General features: G+C 43.2%; 1 protein-coding gene across 2 annotated transcripts; it reads left to right on the forward strand.

Moving 5' to 3' along the window:
• Nucleotides 1-244: 244 nt before the first annotated feature.
• On the forward strand, nucleotides 245-18240 carry LINS (lines homolog (Drosophila)). 2 transcript variants are annotated; one of them, XM_004692958.2, is made up of 8 exons: nucleotides 245-309; nucleotides 946-981; nucleotides 10329-10823; nucleotides 10927-11016; nucleotides 11757-11898; nucleotides 12290-12880; nucleotides 14089-14260; nucleotides 16011-18240. In XM_004692958.2, exons 3-8 carry the CDS (start codon nucleotides 10410-10412, stop codon nucleotides 16885-16887), a joined length of 2286 nt encoding a protein of 761 aa, XP_004693015.2. In that variant the 5' UTR covers nucleotides 245-309; nucleotides 946-981; nucleotides 10329-10409; the 3' UTR covers nucleotides 16888-18240. The 2 variants fall into 2 exon arrangements, with proteins under 2 accessions (XP_004693015.2, XP_012588112.1); XM_012732658.1 differs by lacking the exons at nucleotides 14089-14260; nucleotides 16011-18240 and having other exon boundaries at nucleotides 279-981; nucleotides 12361-12437.
• The last annotated feature ends 3835 nt before the right edge of the window (nucleotides 18241-22075 follow it).

Here is a 22075-nt window from a genome sequence, read left to right on the forward strand (position 1 = left end):
TCGCCTGCCGTAAAGCCACCTGCGCCTTCGCGACAGTTGGAGGAGGCGTGCCGACCGAGGCTGGGACTCGTCTCCGATTGGCCTCACTCACTTCCCCTCGGCTTCCCCCCGGTGGCTTCCGATGCCCCGCCCCCGGCGAGGGGACTCGAAGCGGTTGCTAAGAGACACTCTACGCCGAGTGGCCCCTCTGCGCACGCGGGAGGAGGGGCCGGCTGGGACGTTCCGTGAAGTACGGTGGCCGATCCGGGCCTGTTCGCGCTCGGGTGGCGGTGCGAAGGCAGAAAGGCTGGAACCCCGCATCCTTGGCAGGTAACTGGGAGCGGCCGCAGAGCTCCAGGGAGAGGGAGGCGTGTGTGCGGCGGACTAAGGAGCTGGGCCGAGGGCTGAAGTCGAGGGGGGCGGCGGTCCCCAGGGAACTAGGAGAGGGGCGCCTCTCTGCGCCGCGCCGGGTCCTCCGCCCGTCTGTCGGGCGCTCGGCCCGGTTTGCTCGAGTCCGACGTACCTCTTGGGATGCATCACGGCCCAGGCACTTTCCTGCAAAGACAGCGACCCTCGGGGAGTCTTGGGATGAAGGGGAATGGCGTGGTTTCCCGCGAGATGGGCGTGTTTGTTAAGTGCCTTTAGCCGGCCGGCCACTCTTTGGAGACGACCGTGAACAAGGTCGACGCATCGTTTTCGCCCCGGAGCTTTCACTATAACGCGGGAGACGAGCACCAAATGATCTTGCTAAGTGATTTCAAGAGAATCGAATAGAATAATAGACTGGAGTTTCGCGAGGACGCGATGGCGCTTTCGGATGGGTCCTCTGGAAGCGTGTCTGAGACGTGACATTTGAGCAGCTTTCTGAATGAAGAGGAGGCTGCAAAGCCTTGCTGGGCGGGGTGGATTTTGGCAGAAGAGTCAAAAAGCGAAGCCACTAATGCAGCAAAACCTTTGCTGTTACAGGAACCTCAAGAAAGAAAGGACAGCGTGGCTCGCAGAGTGAGTAAGGGTGAGAATGGTTGGTAATGGGGTGGGGGGTTGAGGGGCCTTGGAGGCCACACGGTATCAAAGTTAGAGTATTTTATTTCTGTTTTGCAAAGATCGCTTTTTACCTAAGGGAGGATGGTAGCTGGGTGAGGCTGCTGCCAGTGTAGCCTGTTGCAATTCAGGCAAGGGTTGACATGAGTTTAAACTAAGTCATCCAGCCCACCAAACATTTGGCTTCCACCAATGACCTCAGAGAAGACCTTCCTAATTATAGAAAGGAATATTTTACTACTTTTCTTTAAAGATTTATTTATTTGTGCATACAGAACTGGGGTGCAGGCCAGAGGTGCAGGGTGATGAGAGGATTCACCAGAGACAGAGTGGGGAGCAGAACAGGCAGATCATGGAAGAACACTGCTGAGGGGAGCAGCAGCCGGTCAGGAGAGGTCTGCCGCACCATGTGGGTCAGTCAGCTAGTCGGCTAGGGATGGAACGCATGCTGAAGTGGTACTTTAGCTTCATAGTACTGTGCTTTAACCTGCTGCACCACCAGGGAGGGCCCTTACCAACTACTTTTATGTCATAAATTATATTCAGATGTTTTGTGAAAGATGAATGCCACTGCAAACACCTTGAGGTTGCTTCCTCATATTTTTCTGTACACTGTGATTCCTTTATTCAAGAACACTCCTTTTGTTAAGGGAAAGGATGTCCTAAAGGAACTCTGCAGTCTTATGGACCCCACCCCCTACTGCAGTGATTGGAAACTACAACTCCCAGCAGTACCAGGGAGAGAACTGCGAGGTCCCAAGGGCGGAGCTAGCAGGAATTCTGGGACTTTGGGGGATAAATAGGGTGCGATTGCATCGCTTGATCTTTCCTCGGGAAGCAGGTCTCCTGATTGATTCATTGTGTTCAGTCAGCCTAGCAATAAGGTATTCCAGTTACTTTGTATCCTGCTCTCTTTCCCTGGGTTGTTTCCTATTTCTTTCCCCTTTTGTAAATAAACCTGTTATTGGCCCTTTTGTGTGTCCCTGCAGTATAACCGAATTGTGAGCGCGCGCGGGTGAGGCCCCACAGACAGGCGGCCCAGTCCACTTGGGCTACCCTATAACACTTTTAGAGTTCTCCATGTACTCTGGCAAGTGGCTTCTGTAGGTAAACTGAGCACAGTTCTGTTCAGCGAAATGCCTAATCAAGTGTGAGAGAACAAAACACGACTATAGTTATGGACAATGGTGTGAGAGAAATGCTGTGAAATAGGATGAAGGAACTGAATCCTGACTGGGCTATGTGGAAGGAAGGCTTCTCCAGGGCTCTAGGCTTCCAAACTTCAGGCTGAGAGTGGGAGGGAGAAGGTTGAGTGTGGCTTAGTCAGAAAGAATAGGTTAAAAAGCAAGTTGGGACTCTTTAAAGTGCAAGTGTCTGAAGACCTCAGAGAAAATGTGAGCTTCATTGGGAGAAGGGGCTCAGAAGTGAGAACCCCAAGAATCAGATTTTGAACCATCTACCAAGCTCTGTTCAGGGGGTTAGACTTTATCTAAGGCAAACAGACAGACGGAACCTCCAGGAAGGGAAGAGGGACTCCAAGGGATGTTGACTTGTCATTGATGAGTGTGTAGGTAAAGGGCAGGTTACCTATCTAGGTAAATGCAGGTTACCTCTTCAGATGTAGGTAAATAGTTTGATGGAATAGTCATACAACTGTTCTCAGCATGAACATCTGACTCTTTTCACCTTTAAAGAATTTTCCCCTTTAAACAGCAACTCTGATGATAAAATTGTAAAGAGGAACCTTTTCAAGAAAAGAAAATAGGCTGGAAGGGAATCCTTGTGCATGATGGAGACCGCACTTAGCAATTATGGATGAGTGAATAAATTTATATTCATACCAGGTGAACCCTAAGATTTCTTTCTCTTGTTTATTTGGGAAGCTTCTCGGGAAATATAAAATCCAAAAAGAGCAGCCTTACTACACACTTGCTTAGATGAGAAAAAATACAACTTTTGTTTCCTAGTTGCAAATCATATAGAAAAGTTTTTAATCCCTTCTGGTTGTTCATTTTTTAACCAAAACTTTCTAGAAAGTGTAATATCTAACTATTCTTTTGTAATATCCAAAGAATACATGGCACATTTTGCAAGCACTTAGCAGATGTTTCGACAAGATGTAGAATGATACTATACTGTAAATGAGATGACTCTTCCTAAAAAAACTACATGGAAAGGTACTTCATATTTAAGAATGTACAATTTCCAGTTTTTAAAGCTATCTTTGTTCCATTATACCACTCATTAATCATATTTCTAAACTTCCTTTTTTCCTCAAAGTACATAACAGAACAATAATTAATGTTAAGGTATATTGATTGTATTTAACATTAGCAACGTTCGACCTTTCATTTCTACCATAATTTTTTCATCATTTATTGTAAACATAAAACATCACAAAAAGTTTGTAAAACACGTAGAACACCTCAGGTTTAATGCAACTCCTGCCTTCATGTTTGCACATTCTTTTTGTCTCTAGTACCTGTTCTAAACTTGTTGCTTTTAGGATGCATCTAATTCAGCAACTTTCACATTTTCTTAGCAGTGTAAAACCAGTTAAAAAATGAAAATTGGTATACTCGTATGCATATAATTTCTAAGTTCAGTTCTATAAGACAAATTATAGAATCAACGAGTTCTGAACTCCAAACAGAGTGGGAGGGAGAGAAGCCCAAGAGTAAGTATGTGCATGGCAGGGGACACCACAGCCTTACAAAGCCACCTCAGCACCCACCATGCAGGGCAGAAACGAGCATTTGCTAAATGCCTGCTCCACCAAGATGCATGAGGAGGCTATCGCTGAGTTGTCTCCTAATGTCCAGCGCTTCATTTCTCTGGCCATTTGTTTCTCACTTAAAACCTTTTGCTTGAGTTACAATTTTTAAAGTGACTGAGGAATATAATTATATAATAATCAGGGACATTTTATTACCCCACTTTTGCATCCTGTACTACTTATTAATTCGAAGTTGCTCTATTGAAATTGTGCTATAAGGTTTCATAACTCATACATTATAATTTTTCATCATCTTAAAAGCAGCTTAAATTGCACAATATTTTTAGCATATTAAAATTGATTAGATTTTTCCCAGATCTACTTCATTTCCCATTCACGTAGGTAATATCAAATTCACACAAATGGAAATAAAGTAATTAAAGATGAATATTTATGATGTTTTCATTCATAAAACCCTGACTCAGCCAGAATTGGGTTTATCCCCTGAGGACAGTTTGAGCTTTGGAAAAATGCCCGAACTCCTCTTAAGCAAGACTCAGTCCATTAGCCTCCAAGGTGTCCAGGCTTGGGGATTTTCCCTAGTGGCCTAGTGATTCCAGTGTGTGACCAAGGTCCAAACCACTGGCCTGTGAGCTTGCAAACTGATGGTGTGATGATAAGGCCTGTGTGCACTGGGAGACAGTCAAGTCTTGGGACAGCCAGGTGTGTAGTGACCTGAGTTGTAAAGAAAGCCACCTATTTTAGCCTTAGTCTGGCAGGCTGAGACTGGATGGAGAATTCTACTTCCACCCTTGGCTCCAGGGTCCCAGCAAAAATGACACTGATCGTGTTAGGGAGAAAGGAACACTGCAGTTTTGTGGACTCCACCCCCTACTCCAGTTATTGAAACTACAGCTCCCAGCAATACCACAGAAAGAACTGCGAGGACCCAAGGGTGTTGCTAAGCAGGCATTCTGGGACTTTTGGGGGAGATATAAGGGAACCATGTGGGATGCTCTCTGGACTGCGTGTCTCTCTGGATCACGTGGCTAGTGGCTGGTCGCGTGGCTCTTGATGAGCTATCTGTGTGTTACTGGAGTTCCAAGTCAGCAGAGTTGGCCGGATGTTCTAGTTAACTTGTATCTCTCTCTCTCTTTCCCTGGATTGTACCTTTTCCTTTCCCCTTTGTAAATAAACCCATTATTGTCTGTGCCTGCAGTGCAATTGAATTTTAAGAGTGGGTGAGGACCCACAAACAGGCAACCCATTTCACATTGGGCTGCCCTGTAATAACAGAAAGCTAACCTAGTGACTTTTGAGCTTTCTGGTAACTCTTGCTAATTAAATTTGCTCCTTATTGCATTTAAGATGTGTGTGTTGTTTATCCTTGGATGCATAATGCAGTAAAAACAGCTGTGGAAGTTACTCATCACTTTGACGTGAAATTTTTATTGTCATGTAACATTAGGAAATTGGAAATCACACAGCATTTACAATATATTTTCGCAATCATATAAGCATAGGAACTGACTGGAGAATCATTTGAGACATACACATTCTACATGCGTCAAGCTGATCAGTTCTCTACCAATTTGAAACTGTCTTCGACAGAGTTTGGGATCACCTTCATTCATTCAGCATGCTGCTTTGGTACTTCTAGATTTGGAGTCTAGATGTTTCATTGCTGAATAACAGCCCATATGCAGTGAGCCATTCACTAGCCGAAGAACATCTCGTTGGTTCTAGTTTTGGCGTTTATGAATAAAACTGTCGGAAACACCGTGTGCAGATTTTGGTGTAGCTGCAAATTTTCAACAACTACCAAAGGGTGCAGCTACCAGACTCTGCAGTGAGCGCGTCTGGGTCTGTGAGAAGCTGCCAGGCGTCCAGAGTGCCTGTGCCACTTTGCCTTCTCACCAGCAGTGCAAAAGTGGCTGGTCTCTGCGTATCCCATCCAAAACTTAGTGTCACTCATTTTCTTCTTCTGTCATGCCGATAGTGGTATTGACTGTGGTTTTCATTTTCATATCTTCAATGGCCAATGTGGTTGAACAAGTTTTCATGGACTTTAGTGCCGTCTGTATTTCCTCTTCAGTGACATGTCTGTACATGTCTCCTGTCCATTTCCAATTAAGTTAATTTTAATTGTTGAATGTGAAGAGTTCTATATATATTCCAGATATGAACCTATTGTTAGATGTGTGGACAGCCAATTTTCTGTCTGTAGGTTGTCCTTTTATCCTCTTGATAGGGTCTTTCTCAGAGCAAAAGTTCTGAATTTGTTGTGTTCTGTTTTACCAGTTTTCACCTTTATGGGTTGTACCTTTTTTTTTTTTTTTTAGTATTTCTTTTTTATTTATGCATACAGAGCTAAGGTACAGTCTAGAGGTGCAGGGGCTGTGAGAGAATTCGCCAGAGACAGAGTGGGGATCAGAACAGGCCGATCGATGAAGTTCACTGCTGAGGGGAGCAGCGGGCGGGTCAGGAGAGGTCTGCCCGCCATGTGGTCACCTCTGGGGCCGGGGATGGAACTCACACTGAAGCGGCTGCGATTAGCTTGCAGTGCTGCATCCTAACCCGTTGTGGGCCCTGTAGGTTGTACTTTTAAGGTAAAGTCTAAGAACTCTGCTTTGCCTTAGAACTTGAAGATTTTCTTCTTTTTTGTTCGTCTAATCTAAGCCCAGGATCTCAGTTTTGCTAAAAGGTTGAAATTCTTTTAATGAAATAAAATCAAGGTCCGAGTTATTCATAGGCATACTACCTTCAAACTGTTGATAATCTTGTATCAAAGTACCATCAGTGGATAATGTGACTTTAACCCATGGCTTAGTATAGCCACTAAAAATAATTTAATTCAAAACTTCAGTCAGTGGGTGTCCTGATTAACACTCAAACCTTTGGTGGCCCAGTGTCATTTGCAAAAATGAATTTTGGTTTGCCCGGGAGGTCGTCTAGTAACTGGCTGTGACTTCATGTTACGCAGCAGGCGGAAAGGATGCCGGAGGTCGGTATTTCTCTCTCTATGCCCTGGTTTCCTTACCTGTGAACCAGGTAGGATAATTCAGTATCTACCTCATATCATTGTTGTAAAGCTATCCTCAAAGTATGTGCTATAGAGCAGCTACTTGAAACCTGTAGCAGCTATTCCTAAATCACCAACTTTATGGAAGATGGCTGGGAAACATAGTCTTTCTATATTAAGATTTCCATGTTCTGTCAGGAACAAAATGCAGAATTCAGAATTTGTAGGGCCGTAACAGTGAGAGACTGCTGACAGATGTCACGTTTCCAAAGGGGATCCCATTTGGCTTTCTGCTGTGGGAGTTCACTCCTCTGCCAAGAGGCGCTTCCTGACAGAACCCCAAGAAGTACTGCTTAGTCACTTGTCCTAATTAGACCTCTTCTAATATGTTTCCTTTCTAGGCGAGACAAGTCCTCTGGTGCATTCAGTGTGGCTGCCTCCAGAGCCTCTCAGCCTTCCTCGCCAGGCTTTCCTTGGTCAGTGTCTCTGAAAGCTTGGTGTCCACAGCCAACGCTGCCCCTTCCTTCAGCCCCGGGTGGTCCTGCAGCTTGAAGCCTACCGACCTCATAGCTGCCACTTCAGAAGAAGCGGCGGTGGGTTAAGTCCCCTAGGTTGGTTGTTTTTGTTTTGTTTTGTTTTGTTTTTTGAGGATTTGTCCTGAAATGCTCTTTAAAACACACACACACCCCTCAATTCTCGAAGCGCCTCCCATAGATCTCGCCTTCAGTGTAGACTGCTTCAGCCGGGGTCAGCATTGTAAAAGACACGGCCGTTAGGGAGATGGAGGCTTCGCAGCCAGGCGCCTCCTGTCTGCCTTGCTCCCGCCTGCGTTTGGTGGTCCTTTCGATGCTTCATGCTTTCTTTTGCCTGGGAAGGCCCATTGCCGTCTGTCTTTTGTCATTTAAAGTCTATAACTTTCAACCTGATTTCTGACATTTTTATCAAAGAACCTGGTTTCGGCCTTCATAGCAAAGAGCCCCCGCTCCACAAAGAAAACCCCAAACGCTTGTTTATGTGTTTACTTACTGGCATCCACTTTAGGTTTGCCTGCTGAAATAGGTGAAGCATTTGAAATTGCCTTTTCTGTAGATCAAAAACAGTTGAAGAGCAGCAATTTTATCCTCGTTAGTGGTAAAATTTAAGGACTTATGACTTACAGAAATGTAATTGGAAGTATCTTTATTGCTATAACATTGCACTAAACAATCCATTTATTGCCGAAAATTATAATAGTGTGGAGCATATGATACCAGTTAAAAGCTAAAATACGCTCTTGTAAAATGGCCTTTTTATTGGGAAGAAATGTTGTAACTGAAAAATAAAAGTCAAATAAGTGCAATGGAATTTGACTTTGAAGTAGAAGATGAAAACCAGTTCCCATGCATGACAGATAAAATGCACCAAAAACCTTTTTTTTTTTTTTTTTTTCCTTCAAGCTATTGCCAGAGGGAGAATGTTTTTTAGTGGGCAGTTCTGAGAACACGTGAGTCTCAGAAAACAAGGGCGTCGGTGAGGAACGTGTGGGGTCCCCCAGGGACTGGGAATATGGACCCAGTGGTCCTTCCTGTCCAGGTTTTTCTTGGACCACCAAAGGGTATGGTGCCTCACCATCCCCGTTTCCGGCAGCACAGGCCCAGGTGAAGTTTAACACTGTCACACTGAACAAGGTTACTGTTAGTTTGTCATTTATGAATCATTCGGGATACACACCATAGCTTGAAAATAGGATTCAGAGAAAACCTACCAAAAGTTTCATAACTTTAAATTTAAAACTATAAGTTTCTTCATATTTATTTCCGTACTAGAAATTTATCACAGGGCAGCTTTGTCTTGTGAGAAGTAGTGAGGAATTGAAATTCCTTAGCAACTAAGCAGTGGAGAAGCCAGTGGAGGAAGGGGGTTTAAGACCACAGCAGGATGGATCAGTGGGTCCTATTGGAGAAGTGAGACCTGATGTTAGTGACAACCCCCCTCCTCCCCTGCCCCACCCAGAGTCTTCTTTGAAGAAGGTCAGAGAAGCAAGACATTTACAGGTGGCTCTGGGCAGACAAGGGATCTGTAGGCTTTGTTAAAGAACAGGTTTAAGAAAACAAAAGCATGCCACACATGAAGGTTTTATGTACCTCATTCATTAAAGAGAACCAGGCATATAGCACCAGCATTTTAAAGGAAAAGTGGAAGAACCACACATTTCTATGGAGTAAGGGGATGTTGAAATGACCTCACAGAAGAAGTATACCTATCAATAGCAAATCTAGCTTTTCCACTGAAGAGAGGATTCCCCTCCCCATGATAATTTGCATGTTTGCAGACAAGAATTATTTGCATTACTCTCAGATATCTACAACTTCCGGTGTAAAATAGCTGCAAAGAAGGAACTAGCACCTAACCCTGAGAGAATGCCCTGGGGCTCCAGCATTCCACTAAAAGGACAGTCAGTACTGTCACTTGCTTCTGCCAAAGTCAGATTCTTGCTTGCTCTGTAGGAACTCTGTGCTGCCGCTAACACTCATCTTTGTTAACAGCCTTTACTCCCTGCTCTGAGAGCCATGTGTGACCCTACTGGCCTTCCCCTCCTCCACTCTCCCCAGTCTCCATCATGTCAGAGGAGCCTTGGTTGACCAGCTGTCTCTACATGCATCCAGACCCAAGAGTAGTTTTTCATGTCCAGATTACTAATAGCTCATCTCTTTCTGGGGATGATTTTTTTTTAATTTCCCATTACATGTGATAGCCAAGGTTTTGTTCTGTTATCACATCATTTTAACTTGGAAACTAATCGTTACCAACTGTAATAGCATGACCGCATAGCAATCTGACTTTAGGTTTCACCTGTAAGTAGGTGAAGGTTAATGAATTTGGTTAGACCAGCATCCTTCTAATCATGGACTTTCGCCCTTAGGGGGCCATTACTGGCACCTCCTAGGTGGAGGCCAGGAATGCTGCTAAACCACTCTGAATGTAGACTGCTCCCCCACGGCAAAATGATCTGGTCCTGAATGTGAACAGCTTAAAGGCTGAGAAGTCTGGAGAAAAGCCTTGAAAAGTGTTAGGAAAAAAGCTGTCTTTCCTGCTGTGACCAAATTAATTTGGTGCCTGTAAATCAGTATGGAAGACATATTTTTATAGTCTTAAAATAATGTTCTTATGGGCTTTCCCTGGTGGCACAACAGGTTAAAGCACCACATTATGAAGCTCTCCAAAGCCACTGCAGCATGAGTTCAAACCCCCTCCAGGGAGCTGACCCACATGGCGCGGCAGACCTCTCCTGACCCGCCCGCTGCTCCCCTCAGAGTGTACTTTGTCAGTCTGCTTGTTCTGCTCCCCACTCTGTCTCTGGTGAATCCTCTCACCCACCAAACCTCTAGCCTGCACCCCAGTTCTGTAAGCATAAATAGATCTTTTTTTAAAAAAAAAATGATGTTCTTATTACCAGTTTTCCATTTGAGAAATTAAGTAATCAACATTACCTTTCACTTGTGAAACTAAGTGACTAAATTGAAACAGATGCCTTTCTTTCCCCTGTAATGCGATGGACATAACAATTAGAATTTATTTTTCCTATTTTAGGTTGTACCAAAGAAACATCGTCGAGTCACATTTCTAAGATTAATATTTACAATTTGGAGTCATCCGCCTTCTTAAAGCTACATGATGGCAATCAAAACGGAAGCTTGCTTTAAAGTCTTAGAACATCTGTACCAGAAGGTACTTCTTGGAGGCACCCTGGAAAAAGACAGCCACGAGTATGCCCGTTGTCTCAGTGCAGCATTTTCAGATCAAGCTGCCTCCTCCACCACCTGCTCAGAAGGCTCCAGCGCCCCTGGGATCCCAGGCGGGCGACCCTCAGCCTCTGCCAGTTTGGCTTCCGCTTCTGGGGTGCACAGGTGTTTGAAGAGAAACGCTCAGCAGAGCAGTGCCTGGGAAATGAGACTCCTGCAGCTAACAGTGATCAGAGTGATGGTCACTAGGATGCTGTCCTCGGACACTGAGCCCCGCGCCAAGGAGAAATACCGAGAGATCATTGAAATCCTCTTAGAATCCTCAGAAGTCGATTCTGAATTAGTAAGCCATGGGGTTTTGTGTTTGTTTAAGAGCTAAGCTTTTAAAAGAAAAGCTCGGAAACATTCAGCAAAGGTGGGTAAACTTATTTGTTTTCCTGCTGTAGACCGGTATGTTCCAAAACTCGGATAAGCTGGTGCCTCACATGGCAGCGAAGTGCCTGGCTCTGCTTGTGTATTTCCAGTTGAGAGAAAAGGTGAGATCAGCCATCAGATCTTGCTGTTTCTTCACAGTTTTCTTTAAGATTGCTCTCTGACTTTTGATTTTGCCTTTCAAATATTTGCGTTGATGAATGATCTGCTCACATACTAAATCTGCTCATATACTAAATCCTCCAAAGTGTAAGGAGGGAATAATACAACTGACCTGTATCAAAGGTTAGAGTCTTTGATGTATTTTAACTGGTTGTAAATAGATGTGAGGCCCAGTGGGCGGTTTCAAGTTAAGAGTCCAGGACTCTGGTGGAAGCTGAATAGAGGAGGAAACCTTCAGTACCACCCCCCAATCCCTCAGGTTCAGGAACCCCTGTAGGAGATGGACTGTTTTCAAAACAGGTTTAATATAAATAAATTATAGGACTGTCTCATCAAAATTCATTACTTTCACCTTTGTTGAACTAGCATCTTTCCTGAAGGTAGAAGGTGGCATTTGCCATAGAAAAATTGGAAAATGAGGAAAAAGAAAAAGTGACTCATCATTCCACAACCTAGAGCTAACTGCTGCTAATCTCGTCACGTTCTCTTCAGATCCTTTGTTTCTGTGGCATATTGTATTTCTTGACTTAAAAAATGTTAGGGTGTTCGTGTGCCTCCTGATGTGACCAAATCAAAAGTGGTTGGCGGAGCAAACAATGTTGTGTAGAGTAGTGTATCCTATTAGGTAAATCATAATGAGAATATTACAACTTCGTACTTTCAATTTTCTTCCGACTTGTAGATGGCCTTAAACAAATCCTGGATTACTCTTTGCCAAAAAAGTCTTTCTGTGTACACTGAAAGTGATACAGTCACACACTGCCTCTCGACTCTGACAGCTGTAATAAAAGAGACCTTTAAAGACCCGTGTTCACAAAAAACAGGTAGGAATTGGTTGCTCCCAAATTGTGTGATGTTTACAGTGAAAGGTAAAGCTCATTTTACAGTTTGTAAAGTGTAGGTGTGAAAAATCAAAGAATCCTTTGCCATCTTTTTTGTTTGAGGCTTCTTCTTTATAAGAATAAAATCTATAAAGGGAATGTTAAAGCTCTTCATTATTACACATCCCTCGCAGAGTCTAACACTGATAGGTGGCTATCAGCTGTTAATCTGCCTAGCTTTGTTTTTTTGGCTTCATTTTTTCACACTAGCGGTAAACAATCCAAGTCCATTTTTCATCATGTCAAGTAGTAATGTTTAGAAAAATGTAGTTGTGAACTTGTCTTAAGAACCTTTTGTTTTTCTTACTGTTTATCACTGTTTTTATAATTGCAGAAATTCTAAAGCAGCTCTTGACTCCTTTTGACACTGTTTTTGAAGAATTTTACGATTCCTTTTTTTCTCAGCACTTTGAAAATTCCCAGGATGCTTCCAAAATAATAACTAGTTTGATGTCTTTCCTGGAATTGCTGGAACTTCTCATTGCCACCAGAATCTACCTGAAGTCACACTTCACTTGCCAAAGGCTTTTATTTTTGAAACCTTCTCACGTGCTGGAAGTTATCACCTGGCCGATTCAGGCCTTTGTCAAAAGGAAGTGCATTGTATTCATCAAAAAGTGCCTGCTCCAGAAAGTGGGTGAAGACCTTTGCCACAGCCCTGTCCCCACCTTAACACCTCCAGATCCTCATTTCCATGCGGACATGTTGGCTTTAGCTAATGCCATTTTGCAAGCTGTGGATTTGGGTTTGCTGAGGGCCTTGTCTGTCCATGGAAAACTGGCCCGCTTTGGAGGCGATGCGGTTCTGTCAGGTCGTGCCCACATCCCTGCTGCAGACCACGTGACTCTCAGAGCTGCGAGCTTGCTTATCATTAAATCCCTAGAAATCAAGTTCCAAAGCTGTGCTTCAGTGGATGAAATGAAAGGTAATTCCCCAAACTCCTTTTTTCACAGAGTAAAACATAGTCAATGAAGTAAAATAACCATGATTATCAACTCTTAGGACTTTAAATTTCACTCATTTAAGCTTTGTGTTATCCTAGTTCTTTTCTTCAGAAAAAAGAACTAGCATTACCCTAAGAAACATGTCAGCCCTCTGTGGGCTACATGGAGTTTGTGTGGTAAATGGCTGATGGTTTAAGAAAAGGTGTTGAGTTACCTCAAAATTACTGATTTAAGTCCATTCACACTCAAATTTCTGTGGTGTTTTAGTCATACTATCCTTCATAGAGCTAGTATATCTACTAATGTAGGTTATTGAGAACTAAGAATTGAGGTGAAAGTAACCAGGGAGAGTTTAGTCTTACTGAGGAAATGGTTGCATATAATTTCGGGGCTCTTAAAAGATAGCCACTTAGGGTATGCTCTTCAGTTTGGTCTTGGGAAAGACGTGTCTTCCATTTCATTTGAGAGAAAGTAATAATGAATGTTCATAAGCACACAGCATTCATTTTCATTGAAGTGAAGACTTGAAGTACAAGCAGCGCCTTCCCTGACTTGCTTGGCATTAGCTGGTAGTGACTATTGGTTAGAATTCCCTGCACTTGTAACTTGCAACGCTAGGTGGCAGATGTTAATTCAGAGTTTAAATGGCAGGTATAACACTCCCCCCCCCCCCAAACTTTTTGATTTCTGTGCTTAATACTTTTATTACTACTTTTATTTACTGTGCTTAATACTTTTATTACTACTTTTATTTACTTCTCACACCAACAAACAAAAAAATATTTTTCTGTCAACTTTAAAGACAGTTATTTTGTTGGGTTGCACTGTTGCTTCTGCCTATGCGTGATAAGAAGTGATTCCTTCCTTCACCTACACTAGTTATTCACATAAATGCTTTTAGCAAGAATTCCCATGACGTTTACTTCTCAGATTATTAGTTATTAGGCAGTCTTGGTAAATAGATAGGCAGTGAGCTGCTGTATCATTTAACTATTAACCTTCTTCATTAAGTCCCTTTCTCTAAAATTGAATGTCCTACTTTGCAAAGTAGTCACAGGACTTTTTGAAAAGTGTGAGTTATGATGTATTTTAAAGAACACTAGATATGTTTTTATATATATTTACATAGGCAAGTTAATAATATATTCACAAACTGTTGCCTATTCCCTGACATTTCCATTTTTTAAAGTTGATTTACAGAGATTCATGTCTGAGTTACTGAGCTTCTTAAGGCCTCACCTTCATCCCTCACTGCCATCCCAGGATCCATGTGAGTGGTTGTCCAAGGTCTTCATAGAACAAGATGATGACATGCTGGAGGCTGCCAAAGCATCAATGAGCATCTATCTAAAGTTGATCAGGTTAGTAGACTTTAACTGAACTAACGACATGCTTGGAAAAGAGAAAAGTTTTCTAATAATGTGCTGGACATATTATTTTCTTTCCATTATTAGAAGGGAAAAAATCCCTAACAATCTTGTGGTTTCCTTATATTCCGATATCTTTCTTTAACCCAGCCCAACATGAAAATGAAATTCATTTGTATTCTCTTTATGAAAACTTGACTGGTTGGGCAGATTGAGAGAAATCAGCCTAGACCTGGGGTAGAAGCGGGTTCCAGTTTAGTCTCCATCTCTGTTTCACCCGTGTCAGTTAAGACCTTTAAGCCTTAATGTTCAAGGACTTTTCACCTCTGAGACTAAATTTTTTTGTATTAAACTTCTAGAAAATACTTTTTGCCTTTGTCAAGGTGAGTGAAAACTTGGAAGAAGTCAGACAAGCTGCTCTAAATTATGATTTCAATAGACAATGGGTGGGGCTAGCGAAGCAAATATCCAGAATTGGTTATGAAGTCAGCTTATAAGGGACAGCTTATTCTGATGCAACTTCCGCTTCATTAATCCCACTGTACTTGCGGTGATATCTTCTTGAGACAAATATCTGTAATTAATTGGTCATGAAGTCAATAACTGGTGACCTTTTCCACTCTCTGCTTCTGCTTTATTAAAACCCTAAAGTATTTGCTTTATTTCCATTTTTTTTCTTGGCCTCAGAGGAAGGGATTTCTTACTAATGATCTCGGGCAGCCTGCTGCCAGGTCTCACTTGTGCTGGGACTCGGCTGGCAGTGGCTCCTTTCAGGCGCTAAGTGTTCGGGGCCAGTTTTCAAAAGGTTCTAATCAAGAGCCGAGAATTCCTGCATGTGATTTGAATTAGGCTCAGAAACGGTCGAATACAAATTCAGTCCGAATGTACATGGGTAGGAGAGTATATCGTAGTTGTATTCAAAGTTGACTTCTTACTCAAAGTTGACTTCTTACTCCTCAAAAAAGAGGACGCCTTTGAATTAAATTCTCTTTGTATGTGAAGATCTAACTTTTGTAACTTCAAGCTCATGGGGTTTTTTTAAATGTAATTTATTCATTAATGTTGATTGTGAATGATAGAAGCCAATACAGTCTAGTCAACAAAAGGGAACTTACTGACTTACAGTTAGGAATTCCAAGAGATCAGCTTGGCATCAGCTTAGCTATTTATGCAGGGATTCAAATCATGACTACGATGATTTTCTTTTTCTCTGTCTCGTAACTTTGACTTCATCCCTAGTCAGTCACCAGCCTTACCACGCTTATTACCTTACAGTTACAATCTTTATAGCTCTAGCAAAAGTGCCAGGGGGAATCTGATTAGGACACTAAGGGTAATCAGGTTAGATTCAGGTTAGAACCAGCCGCAGAGCTCTGGCGCAGTGGCCTGCTCTGATGAGCCTGCCTGGTGGGGGATTGCGTGGAAGGAGAGGAAGGAGGAAATTCATCTCTGGCCCCACCTTACCACATGGAATTGGTTACCTGTAGGAGAGAAGAGTCCCAACTTCAAGACAGAGATGTTTGGGGCACATAAACTAGAACTAGCAGGATCCTGGATGTCTTGGTTGTTACCTGAGTCAGAGTTAGAGCTGGTGTGGGAACGGATTGCTTTCAGTGTCTTTAAACTAATACATCGATTAAAAAGTAATCCAATACACACATTTATGATAGGTGAGTTGGGTCTGTTAAAACTGTTATTTTTGTGAAAAGTCCTCAACCTGGGCTCTCCATTGTCTTTGTTTCAGAGAATGTGAAGCTACTGAAAGCTTGCCCCAAGAAAAAGAAATGTGGATGCGTCACACACATGACAATGGCTATAATCCACACTGTATGTTCTTACTTTTCCTTAGAAATATTGGATTTGATTCTTCAGTTCTTCTTGATTTTCTGATTTCATCAGAAACCTGTTTTCTGGAATATTTTGTTAAGTATTTAAAATTGCTACAGAAAGACTGGGATAATTTTTTCACCGTTTGCAGCTATTTTGACGTGACTGAACTTCACAATGGCGTAGACGTTTGTGGTGGCGTCCCTGTCCTCGGCGAGCCCAGGAGCGGCAAGCAAGCAGGCGCTGGCCCTGAGGCTGCTGCTGGGAGTGGGGGCCCTGCGCCTTCGCCGGTCTCCCCGGCTTCTCCAGAACTACTTCTTCGGGCTGTGATGTCCAAGGATATCCATACCACCCTGCAGGGCAACAGTCGGTCTCCCCAAAAGGCTCCCCAGAGCCTGGTAGATTATGACAGCTCTGAGGATTCAGAAGCAGAATCCACAGACCAGCATTTAGCAAACAGCAAACAGACCTCTGTACACCAAGAAGCAAAGAAGAAAGCCCAGGATGCCCATGGGAAAGGCGGGCGTGAAACAGGACTTAGTATGCGGCCTCACTCCCGGCCTCTGGCTCCAAAAGAATGTAATGCTCCCTTTTCTGACTTTTGTGACATAGCCACAGACAGCATTGTCTCTGAAGGGGGTGTGTCTCACAGCACAGCAAGGTGCTTTGAGGAGCTGCAAGGTGCCATTCAGCGCCTACAGAAGAAGAACCTCTTCCCATACAACCCAACAGCACTTTTGAAGCTGTTAAAGCATACTGAGGTAATGTATAATAAAAGCGTGAGTCTTGTGTAGATATTGGTGTCTTTCCAGGAATGGTTTCTTCCCTACTATAAATTGTACCTGAATAAGATAATAGTAAAAAAAAAAGAGAGAGAGAGAGAGAGTCATCCAAAGGATTTTCCAAACCAAGTCTTCCATTTTGTCTTATCGGAAGCTGGAGTGAAGACCTGGCCTGTGGCAGGCCGCTCAGCAGAGTGGTATCCTCTAGAATTGATGGTAGTTTCAACCTCATGCCAAATTTGGGGGTGTTGCCATATTAGCTGCTAGGGCTACCATTAACAAATTAACACACAATTGGCACTTTAAAACAACGGAGATGTATTCTCTCTCCGTTTATGGGGCTGGAGGCCAAGAAGAAGGTCTCTGCAGGCTGTGCCTCCTCTCAGTCCACCCTCCTTCCCAGCCTCTCCCTAACTGCAGGCCCAGCTGGCCAGCCTCAACCTTCCGTGGCTCGCAGACATTAGGCCCCCTCCTGCCCACAGAGCGTCTGCTCTTTGTTTCCGGGGCGCCTCTTGGAACGACACCAGTCATTGGATTAGCACCCACTTCTACTCCCGCCTGACCGCTGAACTTGATTATATGAGCACAGACCCCACTTTCAATAAGGGCATTGCCACAGGTGGTAGGCAGGAATGGGAAGGACACAGTTCAACCCAGTTGAGTTATTATTCCCTGCTGAGGCCTTTGCACATAATAAATAAGAGATTAAAAATCATAGCTGTTGTTTTTTTTTTATTAGCTCTGCTCATATGCCCTATCCTATGAACATGAGTCTATTCTTTAAAATAAATAAATAAATAAAACTTACCCACTGGGCAATTTTTCCTATTTAAAATTGCAATATGAATAATTCCCTCTTTTTCAAGGAAGGCAGTCAGTGGAATTTATTTTATATGTCTTTATTGTGTAGTAAGGGCTGCAACAGTACTGTGTTGGTACATCTGTCATTAAAAGTCCTTAAAATATTTTTAAAATATTTCTGAAATGATTCTTTGTGGAGGACTGAACCTGCTAGACATTAAAGTACATTTTAAGGCTGTGGTAATCCAAACAGGGTAGTATTCATTCAGGTAGAAACAGAAAAGATAGGTGAAGCTGAGTACAGGTTGTCTAATTAAAATAATAATGAAATGCTAATAGTAACCAAACAGAAACATAGAGGTCAAAAAGTTTGATCTGAGAGTTGTAGCTCTATGCTGACATACACATGTGTGTTTTGTATATAATTATTACATGTTATGGAGGACATATTTTACCCATATTGGAGCAGTTTCTGTATAATTAAAAAAGCGTGTCAAAGAACCTACTCAAGAATGTTCAATGCTGTGTTGGTTGTGAAAGCAAGAGGCTAGAAATACACCACTGGAAAAGCCACTTCACACCTGCCGAGGGAGCGCTCGAGGCCTGTGGGGAGAACCGGCCCCGTTCACGTTCACAGCTAGGAAAATCTCTCGTAACAAGCAAAAGTGGGTCTAGTGGGTTCCCATTTGTTTCAGCAAAGAGGAGGGACTATTAGTACACAAACTTACATGTTTATATATGCTTCTGGTATTTATAAAATTGTGTGTTAAGAGTATTGAAGAAAACCCTGCTAATGGTTGCCTTGGGAAGCATCTCAAGTAGATTTGACTCCTCATTTTCTGTCTTGTAGTCTGTAACTGGGTACATACTTTTTTAGTGAAAATAAGATTTAAAAAAAAAGCAAAAAAAAAAACCCAAAATTGATTCTTTATATCTCTAAAGGTGCAAAGCTGCTACATGCTTTAGAAGTCACGCTTCACGGTGCTCGTGACCGAGGTTCCTTATAAGGCTGGTAAGGAACAGCTGGTCCCTGTTACCTGGGAGGTGAGGAAAAGGTAGAGTGTTGGTATTTCAGGGTCTCAATGGCTGACCCTTTGGTGTGAGTCAGTTCACCCCACTCTCATGAAGCCCCTATATGGGTGGAGGAATCAAGCTTGGCTTTGCTATTCAGGGTGTCCAAGAGCTGGTCTGAGGCCATAAAATAACATGAAACAAGTGATGTTGGCACCTTGAGTCCCAAGCCTAACCCCACTTCTCCACATAAAACCTTATGTATCCCCCAAAGGAGCCTGAAGTATCTGGAATCTCATTTATTGTTTTAACTTAAAATATAACAGGTCCACATGAAAAAAAAAAAAAAAAAGACAAAACCAGGCAAATAGCCAATCAGAAACATTCAGCAGGGGCGGAGGAGGGGGAGGCCGCAAAACCGGGGTGGGAAGAACACAAGAGATTGCTTGGCTGCTCATGGGCGTCTTGGTGGGGGTTATACCTGAGAGGAGACATCAAACAATGCACAAAAAATGAATAGCAAGGTGAAAAACATACAAATAAAACTTAAAATGTAACAGATCCAACAAAGTGCACAGATCAGTAGACAGCCAAATAGAATATATTTGTACAAACACAAGCACAGTACATCTGTAGAACCAGTACCCAGACCAAGAAATGGTATGACGGACACCCCAGAAGTCCCCCTGGCATCCTTTGCCACTTACTGTCCCTCGTAAAGGTACTTCTATACTGAATTTTTGTCTTCTACCTAAGGGGAATTACAGAATTGCTGTTCTTTTGTGTCTGGTTTCTTAAGTGGCTGCAATTTCAAATTAATGGTCAAATAGCTGGATTTGTTATTCAGTCAAAATACTTTTAACTCTTCAAAACTACCCAGGACACTCCCACTGGCTGGGATGGTGCAATCGACAAACATGGGTAAGACAAAACACAGATTCAAACAGGTTGTGCTGGGCGCTGAGGAATTGGCCCGAACCTGCTTCTCTCGCCTCGCCTGTAGTTCTCCCCCCACCCACAGCCTTAGTAGCACCTCATTTTCCGTTTACATTCATTTGTCGAAGCCCATCTTAAACGTGGGATCTGTGCAGCCTTCTCCATCTGTTCCGAGCCATTAGGAAGTTTACATAGTTTGTATTTGCTGCTCTGAGCTTTTTCTTGTCGCATTTGTCACGTTTCATTTGAATCATCAGTCTATAGCTCCCGTTTGCCAAACACTCGTTACAGTGTCCCTAGGAAAGAGCATCATGTGTGTCCCATTATAAGCACACCACGAATGTGCACTACATGAGAGACCCCCCCCTCCCCACCAAGGGTTCGAAAATCTGGGGGACAGGTGTGTAGGGACTAACAATCTTTAATGCTCATGGCACACTTCCTAAATGTCAGCCCTGCTGAAGGGCTCTAGTGATCCTCAGTAATGTTGGAACACAGGTACCTGTTGTGCAGATAAAGTGATTAAGTAACTTGCCCAAGATTGCCCAACTGAAAGAGCCAAGATAATGGGCCTAGGCCATCTGGTTCCACCATCCTCCTCTATTCTCATACTCTTCTCCACAACAAGACATCAAGAATAGAAATGTCTGCTGGAATCACTATCCAAGACCCTTGGTACAACTAAAAATATTGGACGGTTGTGTAGGCAATGGAGAGCGCAAGAGGCTTTTTTATAGTAAATGACACATGAGGTGATTAAGTAGCAATATAGTGACAAGGCAGATAAGCAGAATGATTGCAAAGTATCCTGCAGCTTACCCATTGAAGTCAGAGCATGGAAAAGGGGGAGCAAGGTTTGGGGCCAAATACCTTCATCTGGCTCTCTTCCTTGAGAGACCCACTAAGATAAAAGGGCCACATCAGTGAGATGCACAGAACTGAGTTAGCGAACTCCCAAAGCCAAGTCCTTAGCTACAATCAGGCACTACACTGTGTAGCCAAGGATGGTCGATGAAGGCTGTTCAAAAAACAATGACCTAAATCATCTACCCCATTTCAAGTAGCTAAACCTCTGGGTTCTTCCTTAGGTTAGAGGTTAATTTCCCAGAGAAGGTACAACTGAGAGTCATTAGACCTGGGGAGAAGCATGTCAGTCAGACTGAAAAGCATATTCAGGCACAGACTGAGTGTTGAGAACCACCGTTGTCCCAGCCTTTTCCCCCTTGAGGTTAGGATAGACTTCTGGGCGATATGATCAACCCAAAAGATCTAAAGATACATGGATGGGAGGCTCCCCAAAGAAATTACTTGGCCAAGTCACCAGGAGATGAAGCCCTCAGTTGCAAACCTCACAAACCTCACATGTCTGTATAGGCATCTCATTGTTATTTAAATGACCAGCTGTTAACACAAGTGACTAGTCACAGATCAGATCTTCAGACATCTGGGGGAAGTTTGCAGCCCCACAGAGGCCAAAACAAACAGGAGACAGTCTGCACAAGGAAGGGACTTAATCCATTAATGTCCCGATAGGTTGTATAAAATGAAAAAGTTCAATGTAATGTAAAATTGAGCTGAGAAAACTTCCCAAAACACAGAGCAACAGGACAAGGAAACTAGAAAATAGGAGAGAGGAAACAAGAAAAATTGAAGATCACTCCCTAAGGTCTATCCCCTTTCTGGAATAACAAGTTCCAGAAAGAGAAAGGAGAAGAGAAAGTACTAAAGAGATTAAAGAAAGACTCCAGTATAGGCTGAGTGTTTAAATAATACATATAAATGGAAGAGAGGGGGCAGAAAATGAGGGCAGAAGAGCAACTTGAGACAAGGAGCCCAGAGGATGCTGCCTCTGATATTTTTGAAATAGAATGGGTGGGGAGCTAGATAGAAAAAGAGGGAAAGTGAAAGGAATCGCAGAGTTACTACAAGAAAACAGAGAAGCAAAACGCAGGGGGGTTTTGGCATCTGCTGGAAGACAACACCGGGTCTTGAGACCACTTAGGATGGTGTTGGTGGCTTCTGAGATTGCACTTTTGTTTGAGTCCACATATGCACGGAGAGGGGGAGGCGAAAACCTCAGGGCACCATTTCTGTAGTAGTTGGTGTTTTCTGTACTACCTGAACTCTGGGGCTTTTTGGTGGCACCTTTGAGAAGGCAGAAAACCCACGCCATCCAAGTCCGTAGCTGGAACACAGTCGCTGAAGGCCACCAGCTCAGGCTCCAGCCGCCTGCTGCTTCTCCTGCCTCGCTGAGCTCGCTGTGGGGCGCAGGTGCCGGCTCCTACCCCGCCTCACTCACCTGACGTGTCTGCGTCCACAGACTGGCTTGCCTGTGTGTTTGGCAACTTGACCTAAATACTAACTAACCTTCTTATTATTTTTGATAATATATAAAGTTGTCCTGCTTTGTTTAAATACCCATTTGAAAATTATGGTGGACAAAATGATTTGT

This window comes from Condylura cristata, unplaced genomic scaffold (genome assembly GCF_000260355.1).
Source record: "Condylura cristata isolate star-nosed mole 26May11 unplaced genomic scaffold, ConCri1.0 scaffold00035, whole genome shotgun sequence".
NCBI classification, from domain to species: domain Eukaryota; kingdom Metazoa; phylum Chordata; class Mammalia; order Eulipotyphla; family Talpidae; genus Condylura; species Condylura cristata.

What these genes read in the sequence shown, in the direction of transcription:
- LINS (XM_004692958.2), top strand. Translation starts at nt 10,410, where the DNA reads ATGATGGCAATCAAAACGGAAGCTTGCTTTAAAGTCTTAGAACATCTG. An exon ending in CCCGTGTTCACAAAAAACAG is followed by an intron (nt 11,899 to 12,289) that starts GTAGGAATTGGT and finishes TTATAATTGCAG; the next exon opens with AAATTCTAAAGCAGCTCTTG. An exon ending in ATCTATCTAAAGTTGATCAG is followed by an intron (nt 14,261 to 16,010) that starts GTTAGTAGACTT and finishes TCTTTGTTTCAG; the next exon opens with AGAATGTGAAGCTACTGAAA.